General features: G+C 48.4%; 1 protein-coding gene across 2 annotated transcripts in view; it reads right to left on the bottom strand.

Moving 5' to 3' along the window:
- Positions 1-12,209: 12,209 nt before the first annotated feature.
- Positions 12,210-21,161, bottom strand: part of GMDS (GDP-mannose 4,6-dehydratase) — a 638,647-nt gene continuing 629,695 nt past the window's right edge. For both annotated transcript variants that reach the window (XM_040460738.1, XM_040460739.1), the window contains exons 10-11: positions 12,959-13,027; positions 12,210-12,649 (exon numbers count right to left, since the gene is read on the bottom strand). In XM_040460738.1, coding sequence (XP_040316672.1) covers positions 12,587-12,649; positions 12,959-13,027 — 132 coding nt within the window. In that variant the 3' untranslated portion in view covers positions 12,210-12,586. The remainder of the gene's footprint in view (positions 12,650-12,958; positions 13,028-21,161) is intronic.

Here is a 21,161-nt window from a genome sequence, read left to right as displayed (position 1 = left end):
GAAAAGAAAAAAAAGAAAAAAAGAAAAAAAGAAAAAAATTCCAATTTAAAAACAAACTTGAAAAACATTCACCAAACGAGTGAACAGAATCCCTCCAAAACTTCAACTCAACCAGCACAAAGAAAACTATTTTCTTAAAAGATTCAGAGCCACCTTCACTTTGCCTTTTCTAAATAAACAAAACGGTAAACTATTTTGTACAGAGACAGCAAAATCATGGTTTATTAAAGGACAGTGTTACTCCAGATAACACGTAAGTTTCTTCTTGCTTTTCAGAGATCACGCTTTCCTCCTTTCTCTTCCATTCCCCTGCCCTTCTCTTTCCTTCACCTCTCACTTGTAAGATATTATTTTATCCTATGTTGAAAGGAGGGGGAAAGTCCCCATATATGAAAATCGCTTTCTTTTTATTCATGGACTTGTTTTAAAGTGTAAATTGCAATATAGTAATTTATTTTTAATTTGTAGTTGGATGTCGTGGACCAAACGCCAGAAAGTATTTCCAAAACCTGACGTTAAATTGCCTGAAACTTTAAATTGTGCTTTTTTTTTTCATTATGAAAAGGGAAACTGTATTAATCTTATTCTATCATCTTTTTTTCTTTTTGTTGAACATATTCATTGTTTGTTTATTAATAAATTACCATTCAGTTTGAATGAGATCTATATGTCTGGATACTTTAATACAGCCTTAATTATTATAAGAAAAAAGATTTCAGATTAAAACACTAGAAATTACCTATTCTCCTCCTAAATATCTTCAAAATGGAGAAGCCCTGTGACTATTCCTTGTCAAATTTCACATAAAAGTCTCTTTTTGTTTAGATTTTTTTCTTCTTGCAGCATCTTCTGCAAAATGTACTATATAGTCAGCTTGCTTTGTGGCTAGTCAAAAGATACTTTCCTAAACAGATCTGAGTTGGCATATACGAAAAAATATTTTTTCAGTAAGGACAGAACATGATCTGGAAATTTTAAGCCCATGAATCAGCAGCGTTATTACCACAGTGATACCTGTGTGTAGAGATATATACAAATGACTATTTGGCTTGTGCATCATATAAAAAATCATGATGTGTGTTATACATCCCTGTGAGCCAAATGCTGGATAGATATTTCTCCTATTAATTTCACTCCTTTGTAAGAAGAAAAACCCGTTTATAAATGTATATAACTCATCCACATTTACAATCCTTCATGTGTTACAAAGAAGGGTTGATTTAAAAATATATATGTACTGTGGGTTGGAAAGGGATATTTAATCTTTGGGAAACTATTTTAGAAGATGTGTTTGTAGAACAATTATTTTTTGAAAAAGATTTAAAGCAATAAGAAGGAAGGAGAGAAGAGCAGAACATTTTAGTCTAGGGTGGTTTCTTTTCAATCCATTTTTTCTTGTCAATTTACAGTTAAACCTAGGGGGCAATCCAGATTGGCCCTCCCCCTTTGTAAATAACCCAGGAAATGTAATAAATTCATTATCTTAGGGTGATCTGCCCTGTCAATCAGACTTTGGAGAGATGGCGATTTGATTACAGACATTCAGGGCCTTTCAGTTTGTTTTCGAGATAATACAGTTTCCTGCTATCTGCCGCTCCTATCTAGAGGCAACACTTAGCAGTAATTGCTATTGCTTGTTGTCAAAATTTGATCATTGTTAAAGGATTGCTGCAAATAAATACACTCTAATTTCAGTCAAAAACTGCTTTACGTGGCCTCTGATTTGCTGGGTCTCCTCCCTCGGAGTCGTAACCTAATAGCTAGAGAAGATTGCAGCGGCCCAGGGCACGGGTGTCTCTCCGGGTCAGGCCGGCTGGGACTCGCTTTGCTGCGTTTAACTCCCCGCTCGGCTGTCTCGGCCCTAGGCTCTGGAGCTGCCTCGGGTTACCCCTTGCGGGTGGGTGGTGAAGGGAAAGAATCCATTGACAGATCTCATAGTTTGTGCGCTGGTCCACTTTTGGGAGACGAGTTGGAGCCAGGATTTGCCGACAAAGCGTCCGGTGGCTGGAGCTGGGTTGTCTAGGCCCGGATGGGAGGCGGCAGCAGGTGACCCACGGAATGGCCCTGTCCTTTCGGACTGGTGGCGAATCCCAAGGCCCAGCAGCTCCGGCAGCCAGAGACCTTACATTTCTCGACTTGCCTGGTTTCAACCTTTTGGACTGGGGACATGGCCCACCCGACTGTGGCCCACCCGAGGCTTTCCTGCTGGGGCGTTTCTTCGCGGCCCTGGTCCTGCCGAGTAGCTCCTGGCCCAACGCCGGCCTCCGGGACGCCGCTCCCGGACGGGAACGCTCTGCAGCTAATTAGCTGTAATTACCCGCCGCGGCCTGGGCCCGGCTTCTGTTTGTGTTTGGAGCTCCTTCCTCCCGCCCCCCACCCCCTCACGCCTACCCTCGCCCCGCCGTCTCCCCTCCCCGGCTTCTCGCTCTCCTCGCCGCTGCCTGCCCCCGAAAAGAGGTTGCTTGGGGAGCAGAGAGCCCGAGGAGACCTCTGTTAGGTGTGATGGATGAATCACAAGTTGGGTCGTAGGTGCCGGGAGGACCGCGCTGAGCAGAAAATGGCAAAGAGCAGGGCTGTGTGTGGAGGGACGAGGGTCGCCGAGCCAGGAGGAGCGCTTTCCAGCCCTCGCGGCGGGGGCCGGCGGAGCCCGGGGAAAGCAGCCTACCCGCTCCGCATCCCGCAACTCTGCCTCGCGCCACCTGGCCTACGGCGCTCCCTATTTATACTCCTCTCGCGCCGCCTTTGTTGTAAGGACACACGTGTGTTTAGGTGTTTAGCCAGGGTAGAAAGGTCACAGGCACTCCATCGCGCCCGGGTGACAGGGCGCCCCGCAGCCTCGGCAGCCGCGCTGTTAGAAGGACAACTCCCATCCCGCCCCGCCTCGGCCTGGTCGCCTGGTCGCGCCGGACGTGCCCGGGCCAGCGCTGGGGCCCCAGGCGGCCTCCTCGGCTGGGCTGTGTCCTTGCGCGGCGTGTGGGGTCGGTTTACAGGCCACAAATCACTTGGCGGTGGCCGGCGCGGGGAGTCGCTGGGCCTAAGGGACTTGGGAGATATGCAAGCGGGCAGCGGGTTCGGCGAGTTCGGGGTCCACGTGCTCGCACCCCTCTGCTTCTCCCTGAGCCCGGGTTTTGAGGCCGGAGCACGTCGCGTCCTCAGCCAGCCCTGGGCCTACCCCAGCCAGGCTCTTGAGGGCCCGACCTAGCCGCTGTGAGGGGTGGGATGCGGGACAGTGAGGCAGGCAAGTGGGGAGGGCGGCCTGACCAGTGCGGCTGCGTCTGCCCCCGCGCCCCGAGGGAGGGCACGCGGCCTGCACTGGAGAGGACTTTCGGGGGTGAGCATGGCGGGGGGGGGGGGGGGGGGGGGAAAAGGGGCTCGCTCGGGGCTGGAGACCATTCTCGACTCCGCCAGAATGTGGAGTGGGCAGCGGGCATCCCTTGCTCATCCTTCCTTGGAGCCTGAGTTCCTGCAGCTGGAGAAGGATCCCGGCATTAATGCGGTGCTTGGACTGAGGCAGCCCGGGAGGAGTTCTTCTCCTAAGCTCTCGGGAGTGTTTACACATTTGCCTTGGGACAAACTTCTTAGCAATCGTTACTGCCCTCTTCGACTGCAACGTTTGAAAATTAGTCATGGCAGATATATATGTCTGGGAAGGTGTTTGTGTTATACATATATAGTTATAGCTACAGGAGTTGCCTTAAGTCATAGCTCAGGAGCTATGTCAGAGTGGAAGGTCAGAAGTTCTGCTCATTATTCGGATTTTTTAAACCATATAGGTAATGTTTTCAATTCTCAATACATGTGCTTTCGGACTCTCGTCTTAAGAAAAACAATTACCGCTGACCTTATTTAATCTGGGGGAACTACTTGTTCCTTAGTGGTATTGCACTTTTTCAGCAATAAGGATATTTTTTCTGTAAAATATTATAAGAGAAACTTCTTGCTATTTTAGCTAACAGACAGTACATTTTGAAATTAGCCCTGGACACAAGGCAGGATCTAATGGTTGGGAATTGGCTAATTTTGAAATTAGCCTCTGTAGAAAGCTCTGGGATAGTATTTTGTCCTTTATGTAGCAGTGGGTGCATTTATTTTCTTTGCAATTTATACAGTGAGCAAGTAAATGCCAGCATGTTACATGCCACATAAAAACTTGCATTTTGGCATATTGCATGTGTGGTAGGAACGCGTGCTGTTTTCCAGGGTTATGTAGTTAGCAGTCTTTATTTCACCAGACTGCATGCAAACAAGCATGCATTTTACAATTTATCATTCCACACAGCTTGTGTCATTAATAATCGATGTTTGCAGAGGAATAAGGCTCGATTGTGCTGGTGGTCTGTAAGCTCTTGGCTGTTTCCTGCGGGGGGTCAGAAACAAGGGTCAGGAAACAAGAGTGCCTTATAGCCCTATCGGGCTCCCCTGAACTTTGATAGGTAAAGAAGAGACATAGGACCTTTCTTTCCCACCCTGTTCCCTAGGGAAGGGGTCTCAGTTTTAAGATGGAGGGCCTTTTCTTCATGGCACAAAATTCCAGAGAGGCCTTGAACCCTCTGGTGGTCCAGGCTGCCTGGCCAGGTTGCCCAGGAAGGACAGGAGGCATCCATAGTGCACCCAGGTCCTGGACACCCATACCGGTATTCTCTACAGCTATTATCAGCACTAGAAACAAGGCTGGTTGGAGTAGCAGTTTCTTTCTACACTCCACATCTTAGAGCTTCTGGAGAGGGGCCCCCTTTGCTTCTGAACCTAGTTCCTACTACTGGACCCTGCCTTCTGTCCCAGGGCCTTCTCTTTAGACTTCTCTTAATTCATTTCAGAGTGGGCTCATGAATCCATTAGCCCTTCCCATTGGGTCATAAACAAATGTCACGTTAAGGGCAAGATTGATAGTGGCCATGTCATAAAGCTGGCCAGGCAGGTTAGATTCTGTGCGGGCAGTCATTCTTCAGCTAAGCAAGGAACTTTGGAGGGAGGCAGGGAGAAAAGGGACCAAGAAACTATGTCATAGTCCTCACCCCCACCAAGTTGTGAGGTATGGCGGGAGCAGAGAGTGAAGCAGCCTTAAACTCAGGAGAGCTCCCAAGCAAGACCCTAGGTCATTCAGATAGTAGCCACAATGGCATGAAAAAAACCAAAAACAAAACAAAAAAAAAAAACCTGCTGAGATTTGCTATGGGGCCCTAAATGTCAGCTTCAGAAACCCCACTTTTCTGAAAGCTCCTATTTCATTTTTTAAGGAAGCGAAGAGTTTCCCTGAAAAGAGATTTTGTTAATGGCATTTTCACTTGCACTTAAATAGAAAGTCTTCCTTTACTACTTGGGCTGTACATTCATAGCTGGACCTTTGTGACCAGAAACCTCCTTTACTTTGTCTCTCCCTTTTTTAGTGTGAATCCAACATAACCATTAAATTCTGTGTGTCTTTGTGTCTCTATCCCTCTGTCCCTTTCTTCCTCACTTTCTTTCTCCCACCCCTCTCCCTCCCAGGCCCTTTTAAAAGGCCCCACAGTTTCTCTCAGATGTCTCCTTTCCAGCTTGAGCCACCTCCCCAGTAACACATATAACCAGGCTCTGAGCCCTGTGGGTGATGGCCACATGGGGTCCTGACCTGGAGCTTGCACTCAGGCCTCAGACAGAGCTGGGGCTATATTCAGGCAGGACTGGCAGGTTCCAGGTCTGAGTCCGGTTGGAAAAGGAACAATACTTAATTAAAAGAATTCCAGCTCCAAAATCCATTCAGGAGAATGAAAGCCACTTCTCCACGACATTCTCAACATGATTAGGAGTGGAAAATTGAGCAAAATGTACCATGTCCATCTTATTGGAAACCAAAATATGGCGCAGAGAGCATAAGGCCTGACTTAAGACCTTTGTTCTGCTCCTTTCGCATCTTACCCTGGCTCCAATGAAACCCTCTGTTTTATATTATTTTTTTTTGTTGTTTACTTGATTTTTTCCCTCACTGATTTTAAATTTGCAACATATTGAGCATATTATAGGAGATGCAGTAGGATCTGGAATTTCCTTGCATATAGGCCTGAGCCTGTCTTCAAGACAGGAGAGAGGGGTGGAGCTCCCGTTGCAAGACAGCCTGAGGGGGGAGGCTGGTCTGAGGGGTGCTAGGAAAGGGCCTGACATTGTTTCCAGCTCAGAGTTCACCCACCTGGAGTATGGAGAAAGCCTCAGGGGCACTTCCACAGGCCTCTTGCTCTTCCAGATGGCACCTCCTTCTGTTCTCCTAAAGAGCATCTTCTTTTTTCACTGGTCTGCCCTTGAGTTCCCTCAAACCCACTGGTCAGCACAGCTGGTCATATGTACTAAACTGCTCATCTTCTTTCCTTAGCTGTCCCTGTTCCCCAGAATGAGACTGGGTGGGCTGTTCATTTGCCCCCTAAGTCAACACAGCTTGGTGCTACCTGGGTGGGCATGGAAGTGCAATTTGTGGGCCCATAGAGTGAGCAGTGGGCTGGCAGCCAGGGCCAGGTGGTGGGGCCTCTCCATTGACCTGGGTGGTGGGACCCCAGGCAGGGCCTAGGGACAAGGAGGAGGCCTCAGTGAAGGGCTTGGAGGGTCTCAGAACTTGAGTCTGGGAACGAAGGGGTCTGAGGGCTTTGAGGCTGATTTAGATTGAAAGATAAGAGAGAGAGACACAGAGAGATGGAGGCGGGGGGGGGGGCCCCCCAGAGAGAAAAAAAAAGAGAAGACAGGCACCCTCCCTCCCTCATTACCTACCCTAGGGAAAAAGCAGGAAAACCAACACATTTAGCGCCATTAACTCTTAAGGCCTCCTCATTTCCTTCAGTATAAAAGCAGGTCATTGGTCCCGGAGGCTGTACCTGGGTCTTGTTAATGGTGCAGATGTGCAAACAGGACAGGGGTGGGGAGCACGTGTCTAGGTGGCCGTAGGATTCTTAAAAATATGCTACTGGAGGAGAAACGAAAACTCTGTCCTCCCAGCTGAACAAAATCCGAGACCCGGAAGGTGCACAGAAGTATCCGGTTCTGAAAGCCCCGCGCCCCAGGCCCGCGTTGGGGGTTGCCATGGTCCCCCAAGTTGCCGGCTAGTTCCACAGCGCCAGCGCAGTAGCACTCCAACCCCGGGGTCTTTCTGCAGCCCTGGCACACACAACAACAGAAGGGCTTCCTTGAGGTTATGAAGAGAATGTCTGCTATCACCCACGGAGGACTCACGCGGACAGTGGACGATGGGCTTCACAGCTGGCCGCTCAGGTCAGGGCGAGAGGAGGAGTGTGGTGGGCTAACTCGGGGAGAAAGGGTGCCGCGGAGCCTCCGCCGGAAGTATGGGGGGGGGAGCCTCGGGAGGGGTATGTGTGTGGGTGGAGGCCCTGTCGTTCCCACAGCCAAGGGCTGCCTAGGTCCTAGGAGTTCCCAGAGACAAATCGAGCGGCTGATGTCCTAGGTCACCTGTCCTGGGTCCTTACGGGGGTTTCCTGCGTGCCCACTCCCACTCTGGTTCTATGGAATATCCAGGAGATACAGGGCAGTTGTTTACAGTGCGTTTGCTGACCGAGAAATAACGTATCATTGCTCCGTATTTGCTGGCTGGCTCCCGGGAGGGCCTATCCACCATCTCAGAAGCCAAGACAGGGTCCGTGGAGCCAGGGGCCCCGGGGTGCCGCCGGATCGGGCCTCCCTCCCTCTCGAGCGCTGTGGGGGGCGGGTGTGTGTGGCGGCGGGGGGGAAGTGGCACAACAGGAAAGCTTCGCCAGAAGGCCCTTCCCAGGCGGCTTCCTCGCCATAAAAAGCCAGACTCCAGCCGAGGTCCTGACCCCTTCCAAATATACATTCCCTTGCCCGGGGCCCGCCACTCCAGCCCAGGCCTCGGGCTGGGCGGTTTCCTCACAAGCTGGCCCGTGCCCAGCGCTTCGTCTCAGAGTGGCAGGAGTCTGGGGAGCCCCAATTTCAGTTGTCTCCCCAGTTCACCAATCCGTGTGTTCTCGCGTTTAGGTCTTAGGCTTGTGAGCGCCCGGCTCCGCGTGCGCACTGGCGCCTTAGCTAGGCGAGGGCTGAGGCGTAGAGGGTTTCCTTCTTAAGGACAGCTCTCCATCACCTCCTCAGCCCCCGCTGGTGCTCGATTGTTCGGGAGATTGAGGCTGCGCACCCCTCCCCCCGCTCCCCGACCCGTGCGCGGGGCTAGCCTCCCAGGTGTGGGCGGAGGGAGGGCGGCCGGCGCTTGCGCACGCGCGCGGCGCCGGTCGGTCCCGCGGTCCGCCACACCAACACCCCAGCACACGGTGTCCTGGAGGAAGCTTGGAGGTCCTGAGTTAGAGCCTCGCCCGAACTTGCTGGGCTAGTGAGCGGGGTACGCGGGCCATCCTAGGCCTCAGCACCTGTCGTCGGGCCCTTAGGCACCTTACATGCTGGGTGTGCACAGAGGCGAGCACCTCGGTCCCGAATTTAGAGATCAAAAGGGGCAGCTGAGACGGGGCGTCCGCTGTGTGATCCCTGACCCTGGAGGAAGGGAGGGATCTGGGGAGTAGGCGGCGGGGCCGGGGTCAGGTCGCGGTCGTCGGCCTCCCAGCAGAGAGACACTGGCCGAGGAAATGGTGAGGGTGGGGTGGGGCCGTGTCGTCGTTCGTAACGGAGGCCTTGGAAACGTCTTTGGGGACATAGTGCACTCGGGGAGAGCCAGACGGGGGCGAGGGTGAGCCCAAGGCGGCCTGCGGGAAGCATCGCAGCTAGGGCCTAAGGGGAGGCAATGGCGGCCACACGGGCTCGGGAAAGCGAAGTGGATGGCACAGTCCCTGAAAATGTGCTCGACGCTCCCGGGGTGTGCGTGCGACAGGGAATGTGGCTGCGAGGTTGCTGGGAGCCCTGGACTGGGGCCTAGTTGGAGCAAGGCAGCAGCGCCCCCTATGCCTCCCGGAAGAAATCCTATCCAGACCCTGTGAGCTCGAAAAAGACGCCGTGGATGGTGGGAAACCCCGGATTGCGGAGGGTGGACCAGCTCCCAGAGCAGCTTTGTGTCCCAGTTGTCGCTGCCGTTTGTGAAACTTCTCGGCACCTCCAGTTATTAAAATCAACGATTTTTAGAGAGGTGTAGGTGGCAATGTTGGGACATGTTGAACTATTTGTAAGATACGTACATGCGCGCGTGCACGATCTTTTTGTAAAACCGGGGTGGGAGCGCTCCGCACCCCCTTCCAGCGTACCATACGTAGATCGATCGCGCAAACCTGCAAGCACAGGTTGTGAAAAATAGATGACGTATGGGCTTGGATTTATTGGGATCCAGGTTACAACTGAGAGTTCCCGGTTGAATTTCCAAATACAAACACGGTGTCTGGGATGCTTTGAGGCTTTTTCTTGAGGTTTAGAAAGTTATTTGTAAACAGTGCGTTTAAGGTTAACTTGAGGTGAAAATTTAAAGAGTTGCTTCCAGCTTCCAGCTTTAAGAACACGGGGAAAGTCTCATGCCAGCAGTCGACCATCCAGCGAGCAGGGGTTCTATGGAATCTTGGTGTTGGTAAGGCGACTAAAGACCAAGAGGAAGTCTGAAGCAGTTTTGCATGGTTTACTGCCGCACAACGGTAGACCTGAAATCGAGTTTCCTTAGGAGTCATCTTGGCGGGGAACTTTATCTCCCCTAGCATTTCAACACTTCCCTGCACTGCAGGCCTTTATCCCCAAACAGCTGTAGGGGTGTGTCAGTTTTATGCGGGGCCTAGCTCCCTCTTAATTCCTTAAAGACAAAGGGCAGCAGACACCTCCCAAGACAGAGGCAGGCAGGCAGGTCAGGTTGAAAGTGAGGTGCTTGGGTGGCCCAGGTATCCATGCACCTTGGTGTTCATTAGGGGCATAAATGTGGTGTTTGGCGCCTTTGGTGTTGTGTTTGAATGTACTGAAAGTTTGACTTTCTTAGATTTTACTTAAAAAAAAAAAAGGTGGAAGCTATTTTATCATACTTGAATAGCGAGGGCTGGCTAACCAGGAAAAGGGGAGGTAAATAAGTTCAGTGAAACTGAGTTGAGATTTAAGATGGAAGACACTGTTTAATAAAAAGAACTGTCCTGAAGGTATGTCTGAGTGAAATTCACAGCACAGAAAGAACATAAATACCTAAGCAAATATATTCTCTTTTTCACCCTTTTTAAGTTTATTTTTATTTTTTTTTATTTTTTATTTTGAGAGAGAGAGCACACCAGTGAAGGAGGGTCAGAGAGAGAGAGAGAGAGAGAGAGAGAGAGAAGGAGACAGAGAATTCCAAGCAGGCTCTGCACTGCCAACACAGAGCCCAACGTGGCACTTGAACCCACACACGGTGAGATCATGACCTGAGCCGAAAAGCCTGACACTTAACCGACTGAGCCACCCAGAAGCCCCTTTTTCACCTTTTAAACAGAAGGAGACCAGGAAGCCAAACGAGCCAACCCCTTCCCCCCAGTTGAGGGTTCAGAAATAGAAAGAAGGTTGCAACCAAACATACTCTTGTGTCTTTCAAAAACTGATGCTCTGGGCCATCGTGAGAAAAATAATATAACATTATAACTCCACTACAGTTCCATTAAGCCCCTGCCTAGAATCCCTCCTGATCCTTACTAAGGAGCTTATTATGGTTTTGGGCTAACAGCCTCAAAACACTGAATTACATGGGGCCACTGCAAAGCCTGAAGGACCCTTGAATGGCCTCTACGCTTGGGTGTGGGATGAGGTGAAGGTTCATGGGGTCAGAGGAGGAGAGGGGGTGCCTGTCCATCAGGGTCAAGGCTAAGGGGAATGTGTGTGTGATTTGTGAGGTTTATGAGACTATGTGTGTGGTCGTGTGTTTGTGATAGCAGGTTTGTGAGTTGTGTTTTCAAGTGTTTGTGAGACTATTGTGTGTCAGTGTGTGAGATGGCAGGTTATAGGTGTGTATTTGTATTTGTGTGCATGGGAGTGTTTGGATGTGTGACAATGTGTGTGACTGTGTATTTGTGAGTGTGTATGTGTGCCCACCAGCCATTTCAGTCCTGGAGCCCAGCCTTCCAGGACCATCTGTTTCCCATTAGCAGCATCCCGATTGGGAGAAGGCCTGTCCTGGGGCAGCTTCTGAGAACCGGGTGGGCCAGCTCAAGCTGCCCCAGTTCTGCTCCATCGAAGCCGAGGCTGCCCCTGGCCAGCATGCTCTTGCAGCAACTCAGGCAGCCACACAAAGAGCCCTCTTTCCTGCCGCCAGCCGTTGGAGCCTGGGTCCTCCCCCAGATCATAAACCTGCCGGTGAAGACATTCAGAAATAGTTCACCGGCATTCACACAAGCATGTGCAAAGGCTGGAATTCCATTTGCTGTAAAGTTTTATTTTATTTTCCTTGGAGGGGGAGTGAGGGGGGAAAAGAAGAGTCCTGACCCAGTTTATTCTAGGGCAAAATATTGTATTTCATGCAGAAGTATACACCTGTACACAAATCTTTGCTTGCTGCTTGTGGGTTATATACATTTATGTGTCCACCTGCCTTAACCTGCCTTAATCCACTGTACACAGCTCAGGAGAACATACCTGCGGTGAAAGCCAGGCCACCTAAATGATGCACTCAATAAAAGTGGATCCAGTGATCTGAGGCCCAAGTTAAACCTCTTTATTATAATTTTTAATTAACATTGATGTAGTTCAAGTGCGCAATGTCTGGCATATATTAGTTACTTAATATAAATTGGTTGAATGACTAAATCAAAATTAGATTTAAAAAGTGATCTGGTACTGAGAAGTGGTTGGAAATAAGTATTGTGTGAAAGATTCTAGGCCACAAGGAAAGGCACGGGTTCAGAGACCTCTGGGTAAATCAGGGGCTTTGGCCTGGAATGTTCCAACAATATTTACTTACCTTCACGTTGCTTCTTCTAGCCCCCCCTCTATTTCTCAAGACTACTTTTGAGATGGTGGGAGCCCCGTGGGTTCTAATTATAGTCAGCAGAGAGACCTGAGGGGGTGTGAATGCCTCCTTTCTTCAGGAACTGGGTTTCCAGATCGGCTGGATAGAGTGGCTTATTGTCACCAGAAGGAAAGAAATGTCCCAGGCAGAGCCTTAGGAGAACACTCCAGAGAGGCCAGGCTCAGGCCCAGCAGGGGTCTACCTGCAGGGGCTCTCTCCAAAGGGAGGGAGGCTTAAAGGAAGCTATTTCACTCCAAGGCAAGAATTTGGGTGTTTTTGTTTGGGGGTCCTTATAGCCGCTCTTATACTTCGGGAAAAACATTGACATCGATTCTGTTAATGCTAGTTCATAGAAAGGACATTTTTAATAAAAGAGAAAAACAATTTGAAAGCCCCACAATTTCAGTTGTCTAATGACATAATTTCAAGTATAGTGAACTTGTGATTAAAACATCTTGTTGATTTCACAAAACCCTTCAGAAGAGGCCTCGACAAATGGAAATTGGGCCGAACCCCGGAGTGCCACGTCCCGGCTGCTACAAACCTCAGCCGTCCCACATCCTAACGGCAGGAATAAGGCGCAGTGGCAAGGAGGGTCGCACGGAACGGGCCGGATTCTCCCGCCCCTCCCAGGATCACACCTGCGGTCCCCGCACCCGCCGATTCCAAGCAGGGACCGTAGGCCGGCAGGGGTGGCTCGGGGCTCCGCGGTCGCGCTCACGCGTTGGGGTTGTTTCTCATGAGCTCCACGTCGGCGTCCACCATCTCCCTCACCAGCTCCTGGGACCCGAGACACAGGGGGTGGGCGGTGAAGGAGAAGTTTCTGCTACACTCTCCCGGTGACACCTCCACCCCCTGTGGCGCGCGCGGAGCGGCCTCGGCAACCCTCCCTCCACCCTACCCGCCTCCACCCTGCCCCCTCCTCTCCTTCCAAGCCTGGGACACCTCGGGCGCCCGGCGGGGCCCGAACGCTGCTGCTTCGGACGCCTCGCTGCTTCGCCGGGCCGGCCACCCCTCCCGCCGGGCCCGACCGAGCCCAGCCCCGCAGCGAGCGGGCCAGCGGATTCTGCCGTAAAAAAAGGCACTTACATCAAAAGCGACCCGGGGTTTCCAGCTCAGCTTCTGTTTCGCTTTGGTGCAATCTCCTTGCAGAAAGTCCTGCGGGGGGAGGGAAAGATAAAGCAGACGTGAGTCGGGGGCGGCGGCGGCGGCGTCCTTCCCGCTGCTGTCGGCGGGCAGCTCAGGATGCACACGGCTGGCTCCCCGTTTCCCTCCTTTTGGTCCCCGTCAGGCACGCTCAGTCGCGGCTCCCGGAGCCGTAAATCTTGGGAAGGTCGCGTTTAAGAATGCGCTGCACAGATCAGTGCGGACCGTGACAGCGGTTCCGTCCCCAGCTCACGCAGCCACCTCCTCCTGTCCACCCCTCCCCTCCGCGGCGTCCCATTGACGCTAAATGACTTAAAACACACACACACACACACACACACACACACACACACACACACGCACACCCAACATGAAGTTGTCAGGGACGCTACTGTGAGAACTGTTTCGAATTACCGCACTTCTCAGGCAAGTAGAGGAGTAAATGAGCAGACGCCTCCTCCCCGCCCCCGCGCTCCGCGGCAGCTTTCCTCTCCGCTGCAGGGCGGACGGCCGTGAGCCCTCCGCGGGCGCGCTCCGACTCACCCCGGAGGCTCCGGGGCTCCGGGGCGCCGGGTCCGCAGCGTGCTGGCGCGCGGCGCTGGGGGACCCGGGACTCCGCGGCGGGGGGCTGGGTAATCCCCGGTCCGCAGAGCTGTTCTTTCCGGGCGGTGGCCTCGAGCTTTCCTGACCCACGGTAAAGACGGGCGGCTCACTGCCATCCAGCACACCCGCGTGCACATAAAACGAAACTGAAGTTTCACGAAGCAATCCTCGCCCTTACTGTCCAGGGGCACGACATACCGTATTTTCTCTTCTGTTCTGTTCTGTCCCATTCCTTAGAAAATAATGATCTCAAGCCACTTCACCTCACGACCCACTAATACGTGCAACCAGCTGTCTGAAAATACAGCTCCGAAGAGCCAGCACCCTGCAGCTTCTTCGGCTCCACCGCACTCCTTCCTTTGCCCAGCGTTCCCTAACTGCTCTGATGGAAGATCAAGTTGATTTTGAAACGACCCTCCAGCTCCTGTACACGAAGCTGACATTTACTTGATCTTGCGTTTCTCATCCCATCTGACAAGGTCTTATCAAAATATCTATCTATCTATCTATCTATCTATCATCTATTTATAACGCCAAAGACTCAGGTTGAGTCGGCCCTGCTCAGCTTTACCAGTTCAGGCATGGAACTGCTTTAGGAGAGTTTCCATCCACTTAAGAGACTTCCTTAGAAGGAAACTGTCTAATAGAAAACTATAGGGAGATGTATAAATCCTGTACCTCAGCCCTCACTCACCCATTTCTTATTATAGATTTCTGGAGACTGATTCGGAAGAACATTGAGATGAGAATTTCAAGAGGATTTGAAAAAAGAAAGGGAAGGAAGGAGAGGGAGGAAGGAAAGAAAGAAAGAAAGAGAAAGAAAGAAAGAAAGAGAAAGAAAGAAAGAAAGAAAGAAAGAGAAAGAAAGAAAGAAAGAAGAAAGAAAGAGGAAAGAGACGTACTTTGAAACAGACCATTTTGGGGGGGGGGTGAAATAAACATTTAGCTTTGCCTAAATACATGTACAAATGTATTCATCAAACAGTACACAAGATGAGTCCTTAAGACAGAAGAGTGTGAAGGTGGTATGACAAAGAGCTGTACTTTAAACAGGATACATACCCCATTGAGAAACTATTTTAGTTATACACAATATTAAAGAACAGCCTAAAACCAGTTACATCAAGTGAAAGTAACAGATAATGAAGCGGCAGCTTGAAAGCCTGCCCACTGATTTTCTTCAGATTCCCTGAAAGGTAGCACGTGTGGGGAGTTTGTTAGAGATTCATGATCAGAAAGGCCACAAAGGGCTGGGCAGAATTGGTGCCCACCTTCACTGAGACTTACATACTGAAGGGTGTCTGGATGCTACTTCTGAATGAGCATGCAATAGTCCTGCCTTATCCTCAGTGTCACTTTCCATGGCTTCAGTTACCTGCCTTCAACTGAGTCTGGAGCAGGCAAACAGTCAGAAGGTCAGCAGTAGCCTACCCCTATGCCTACGTCATGCACCTCACTGCCTCTCATCACTAGGTATGTTATCATCTCACATCATCACAAGAAGGGTAAGTACAGTATGGTAGGTATTTCGAGAGAGTGACACCACATTCACATAACTTTTATTATGGGATATTGTTATAATTGTTCTGTTTTCTTATTAGTTATCATTGTTTATCCCTTAGTGTGCCCAATTTATAAATTAAACTTTATCATAGGTGTGTATGTGTAGGAAGAAACATAGTATACATAGTTCAGTACTATTGACTGTTCTAAGCATCACTGGAGGTGGGGCTTGGAATGGACCCACCTTGAATAAGGGCGGCAGCGCCCTGTACTGTATGCTTGAAATCGTTCTCTAACAGAGTACATTCAACAACGCTCATTCTCCATCATCCATCATTACTTTTTAGGCTTGAATAAATCAAACTCCCAAAGGCGTTTGCATTTCACAATACAGTGAAGTACTGATTTCCTCTCCAGAGTGTTAAATAATAATAAAACAAGTTATTTCTGCTGGTCCTAACAGTCCACATACAGATTCTTCAGGAAAAGTAGGATACAAAAATTAATAACTGGCAATTTAACACTGCATGGAGTGCTGGAAATATAAGTGGAAAAACAAATTAATTTATTTCTCTTTCCTTTCCCTAAATAAACTTGTATATATTTCCACAATACTTCTCTATTTTACTATAAAAGTCACACAAAGATATTCATTCTTTTTCCCCAGAGAGCTGTGAAATGTGGCGTCATGAAGCAACACAGCCTCCCTCAATTCTATAGCAGTTACATAGCTTGAAGAAACATGGTTATTGTTTAATCACATAACACTTGCTGTAAATCAACCAGCATTGCATAGGATGCAATTCATGGCTCTGAACTTATAGTTAGCAAAACCCTAAAACCCATTTTGGCTTCAAATGATCTCAGTAGGCTTGGGAAAGGGAGCTTTGTATTGTAATTATGTTTCCTGTATTTTTATACAAGTAGCTCATAATATAAAAACAACTAGGGAACTACAATTAAGGAAAAAGAAAAATGGTTTTCAAAAGCTCAGCAACAGACATTGCTACCATACACTGTAAAAGTATTTCATTGAAACCAGAGACGCACCCAGTTAAACTTCCCAATTTAGTTTTGAGCCCAGCTCCTACATTCCAGTCTAGCAGCTTACTTTAACCTTCTGCCAAGGCTCTGTCTCCCTGAAATTTAATTAGACCAAGAGACCTAGTGAAGGAAGAGGATGAGGTTCCATCAAAACAAAGCAGCAGCTCTCTATGCCAGCTGCTACTGAGCTAAAATCTAGACTAGTCCGTGTGCTTTTGCCCCTGTCAACTTTTAGGTAAAGATTAGGGACATCCTAGCTTGTTCACTTCTCCTGAAGGATTTTCTTACTTCTTTCTGTTGGGTCCCTTTAGGGAAAATATATAGTAAATGGTTTAGGCTGCAGGGTTTGGGGCATACGGTGGACTTAAAGGGTGGGGTGGGGAAAGTGTGGCCCAGGAGTATAGGTGGCTCTGGAATGACAGCAAGGACACAGAAATGCTTCTTTAAATAAGGCTTCTGCCATCGTGAAAAGAAATGGGATTGGGGAAGCTGGATTCTTACAAGAACATCAGGAACTAACTGCTCTTCTCACAGGACTACAGGGGCAATGCTGGGGTGGGGTGGAGAGGGGAAGGGGAGGGGAGGGAGAGGGAGGCAGATAAGGTCACACTACAGTTTCCCTTTACATTTGACAAATCCTCTCCTCTAGGGCGTGATCAGCTCCTAAGGAGGAGAGAGAAGAATGATTCATCTGTTTTGTCCTTTTCTTCTTTTTTGACAGTTCAGTTCCTTCTTTATTTATAGGCTTAAAGTCATAGTATGACAACAGGGGCAAGAGCTGATTAAGGAGATTTTATGTACACTTTCCAAAATGGACTTTCTGCACTGGGTGGTCTGGAGCTTTTCTGAGAGAGAGAGAGAGAGAGAGAGAGAGAGAGAGAGAGAGAGAGAATAAAGCTCTGGGAAAAATTTAAAGCATTTCTATGTGAATATGACATTTCCTGAACTCTGGCTTCTGGTGTCTTCACTGTTTCCATTGCTATTCCTTAGGTGAGCTATACAGTTTCAACATGTGATTTATTATTGTCAAATTCAATTAGGTTTAGCTGAGCATTTTACAGCAGCAAAACAGCATGAGCAAAGAGAAAACGTGCATGTCCAGATGCCCAGAGCCCCCTTATTTTTTCTTGGACTCCCTGCCTACCGTTGACTGGTCAGACCTTTAGGAGCTGTCCTCTGATGGCTCTGTCTAGGCATAAACCCTACAGGCCCAATGCCAATGGCCAGAGTTGGAAACAGCAGCCCAGTAGGAGGGCATGTTTTGCTGCAGCAATTTTTTAGGCTTTCCTGGCTTATGTTCTTGTTATAGTGAACTGATAAAGGGCCAGACCAAATCCTGGAAAAGTCATTAAGCCAGTTCCTGAGCCCACAGTAGTTAACATAAAATCCAGAAAAGGAGAGACCATGCTGTGCCATTATCTTCTACTCTAACTATAGTTCCCTTTCCTCAAATCTCCTGGGTGCCTTTTTAATCTCAATCAAGATAACAACGCATCTTTAAATCACACCGGTTAGTCTTCTTTCCTCCCTGCCCCCAATCTTTTTAAAATTTTGATCATCATTTAACACATTAAATGTCTTTGATACCCACCCTCTCTCCTGAAAATCACTGTGGGGAATGCTATTAAATAGATTGACAACATAGGATAACTTCTCAAAATTCATAGTGTAATTTTCTTTGTCTCCCTTTTTCTCTGTGGTTGTGTTGGGGAAATTTAAATATTTATTTCAAATCATGTGTTGGATACTATGTTTCCTCAACAGGTCTGCCTGTGAGGTTTGCAAAGGACAGCTGTTTAGGTGGAGAACCATTTTAAGAGTGTGAGCACTTTTGGCAGGATGTTGTTAAATTTCTAATGTGCATATTGAAAGAAATTGACTCTTGAGTGCTACAAATAAGGATAAGATGTATAGACAGGGGATGTTAATAAAGAAAACTAAGACTGGTGAAAGCCCTGGTTATATCTTCAAGAATTTAAAATACAGAGCTGTGAGTAACACTGGATATTCATTTCTTCTGTTTTTTTTTTTAATTTTTTTTTAACGTTTATTTATTTTTGAGACAGAGAGAGACACAGCATGAACGGGGGAGGGATAGAGAGAGAGGGAGACACAGAGTCGGAAGCAAGCTCCAGGCTCTGAGCCATCAGCCCAGAGCCCGACGCGGGGCTCGAACTCGCAGACCACGAGATTGTGACCTGAGCCGAAGTCGGACGCTTAACCGACTGAGCCACCCAGGCGCCCCTGTTTTTTTTTTTTTTTAAGGCAAAATTGAGGAATAGCTTAGGTTCCAAGGGAATAAAAGAATGAAGCAAATTTGGTTCTTGATCTAACTTTATGCTAATGTGGAGTGAGCAGGAAAAGATTACTCTTGGGGAAATGCTTCTTTTTAGAGAAAAAGAAATGCTAAAACAAAACAAAATACCAAAAACCAAAACAACAACAAACTTCAGTAAAATGGAAAAAGCTTTAAAGTTGCCTAGAATATCCCAGTCAAGATTCAAGATGTGCAGCTGGGAGTCAGCAAGAATGGGGTGGGGGAATGAAGACTGAGATTTCCCCCAGAAAGTTTGCAATATAGTATGTCTCTTATTGGGCAATTTAAACTCTTCCATGCTCACAACTACATCATTTGATTGAAACCTTCCCAGAGACGGAGGGAATCTCAGAGCAGTAAGAAAGGCAGTGGCCTTAATAACGGAACGAACATTTCCCCCTCTCTTCCCTTTTACTGCCATATATCAGCACAAATTGAAGTTGAAGCAAGGCCTCTCCTTTAATGACAAGAGGTGATAAGAGACAAGAAGAAAACAGCAGGCCGTCTCGTCTGCTCAGGAAGCTGGACTCGGTGGGACTGTCCATCAGCAGGAGCTGACAGAATGCCGTCAGACCCCAAACAATGCTTGGGCTCAACCTCAGGGAAATTGAGTCAGTCAGCACCGGCTCTGATGAGCGAAGAACGTACTGACAGTGGAGATAAAGTGGCAAAGGGAGCAAAACTGAGTGAGCAGGCCCTGCATTGTGTCCCTGTCCTCAGTTACCCGGATGGAGGCTGCTGGGAGGCACTCGGCACAGGGTAACACATATATACCCCACACTGAATGCCCTGCAGAGCCCTCACATCATCACCACTGTCACCTCCACTGGTGGCCTTGCATGTGAGCCTGGTTAGTTATGATTCAGGATGTGCTGTACTGACCCCTTGGATGGTGCCTGAGGGGGTCTCCAGGATCCTGTGACCCCTCAGTGATCCCATTAGTCTAGGTTGGGGACCACTTATTTTCAATTGGTAGCATTTATCATTTGGAACCAGGAGCTATTAAGAGCTACTAAACAAAGGGAAGGAAATACTTCTGTGTGTGTATGGCTTAGACACTACTGAAAAATCTATTTAGCATGGTAGAGCTTTCATGGACAGTGAATGAGAACACTGTATTCCTTATGCTCCCACTTGTAAATAAAGCCTAAGGTGGTAAAAGAAAGTATTCACTTTATTAAGGGAGAACCCAATTAATGGCACTTATAGTGCAGCCTACATATAGATGCATCTTTTAAAAAAAAATTTTTTTTAATGTTTATTTATTTTTGAGACAGAGAGAGACAGAGCATGAACGGGGGAGGGTCAGAGAGAGAGGGAGACACAGAATCCAAAACAGGCTCCAGGCTCTGAGCTGTCAAGCACAGAGCCTGATGCGGGGCTCAAACTCATGGACTGCGAGATCATGACCTGAGCCGAAGTCGAACGCTTAACCAACTGAGCCACCCAGGCTCCCCTAGATGCTTCTTTTTAACATGTGTTCTAAAAATATGGTTAGCACAGAAAGAGAAATGCAGTGGGGCACCTAGGTGGCTCAGTCGGTTGAATGTCCGACTTTGGCTCAGGTCATGATCTTGCAGTTGGTGAGTTCGAGCCCCGTATCGGGCTCTGTGCTGACAGCTCGGAGCCTGGAGCCTGCTTCGGATTCTGTCTCCCTCTCTTTCTGCTCCTCCCCTGCTCACACTCTGTCTCTGTCTCTCTCTCTCAAAAATAAATAAACAAAAAAATTTAAAAGGAAAGAAATGTAGTTAGACAAAAAGCACTCTAGAAGACACACTGACAACACAATCATGCAGGAGACATACAGGACTTAACCACACTAATTTTCTTTTAAATAGGTTTTTAAAAATATTGTGGAGAAAGCCCCTTCAGGCAGACATACTTGAGATGTGTAGAGACGAGGGCAGTGGTCCCTTATCCTGCATGGAAGGGACATACAGAGCCATACAACGCATGCTATGCTAAGGCCCAGCTTCTCCCCTCATTTGAAGGGGCAGAGGAGCAGGGTGCCCTTACAGCAGGGTCCCAAGAGCTGTCCAGCCATCTGCAGCATCCAGCCCTGAGGGCCTTCAGGGCCTGTCCTGTTCAGACAGGCTGTGAGTGAGCTAGCTGAGCAAAGGAAAACATCTTTCAGAAGCTGTGCTTTGTAGCTTTGGGGGAACTGTCTGTTCATAGGTTGGTGTTAATAGGTTGCTTTAAATAAAATAAGCAACAGGATTTGGGGAATAGGATATAGGCTTGCATCATACACATTTATGAGTACTAATGTATTTCTGTACCTATTCTACATCTACATTGTAATCATAGAGTTAATTTTTGTTGTTGTTTTTAGCTTTATTTCTTGATCCCTGGTGCTTACAGGAGTATCAAGCTAGGGAAAGCTAGATTAAGTACTGTAACTGGAGCCCTCTTGGTTCTGATTTCTTCACTGATCTTCACTCCAAACAGTTGATATGGGGGGCTGACTCACAGTTGTGATGCAGAGCCAGTTAATGAAAGGGAGATAAGATTGTTAGTGACCTCAGCATTCCAGGCTTCAAAGCCAGCACCATCTTCGATGGAAATTACTGGTTACTGTTAATAACTGGATCTAGGGTGTAAAGATTTACCCATGCTGGTAGGAGGTGACACAAACCCTGAGGAAAGGAGATAAAGCACCTTTAAGTGGACCGATTAAAG

This window comes from Herpailurus yagouaroundi, unplaced genomic scaffold (genome assembly GCF_014898765.1).
Source record: "Herpailurus yagouaroundi ecotype Mexico unplaced genomic scaffold, PumYag 250, whole genome shotgun sequence".
NCBI lineage: Eukaryota > Metazoa > Chordata > Mammalia > Carnivora > Felidae > Herpailurus > Herpailurus yagouaroundi.
The sequence above is the reverse complement of the archived record's forward strand: the minus strand, read 5'-3'. Positions and strand labels throughout refer to the sequence as shown.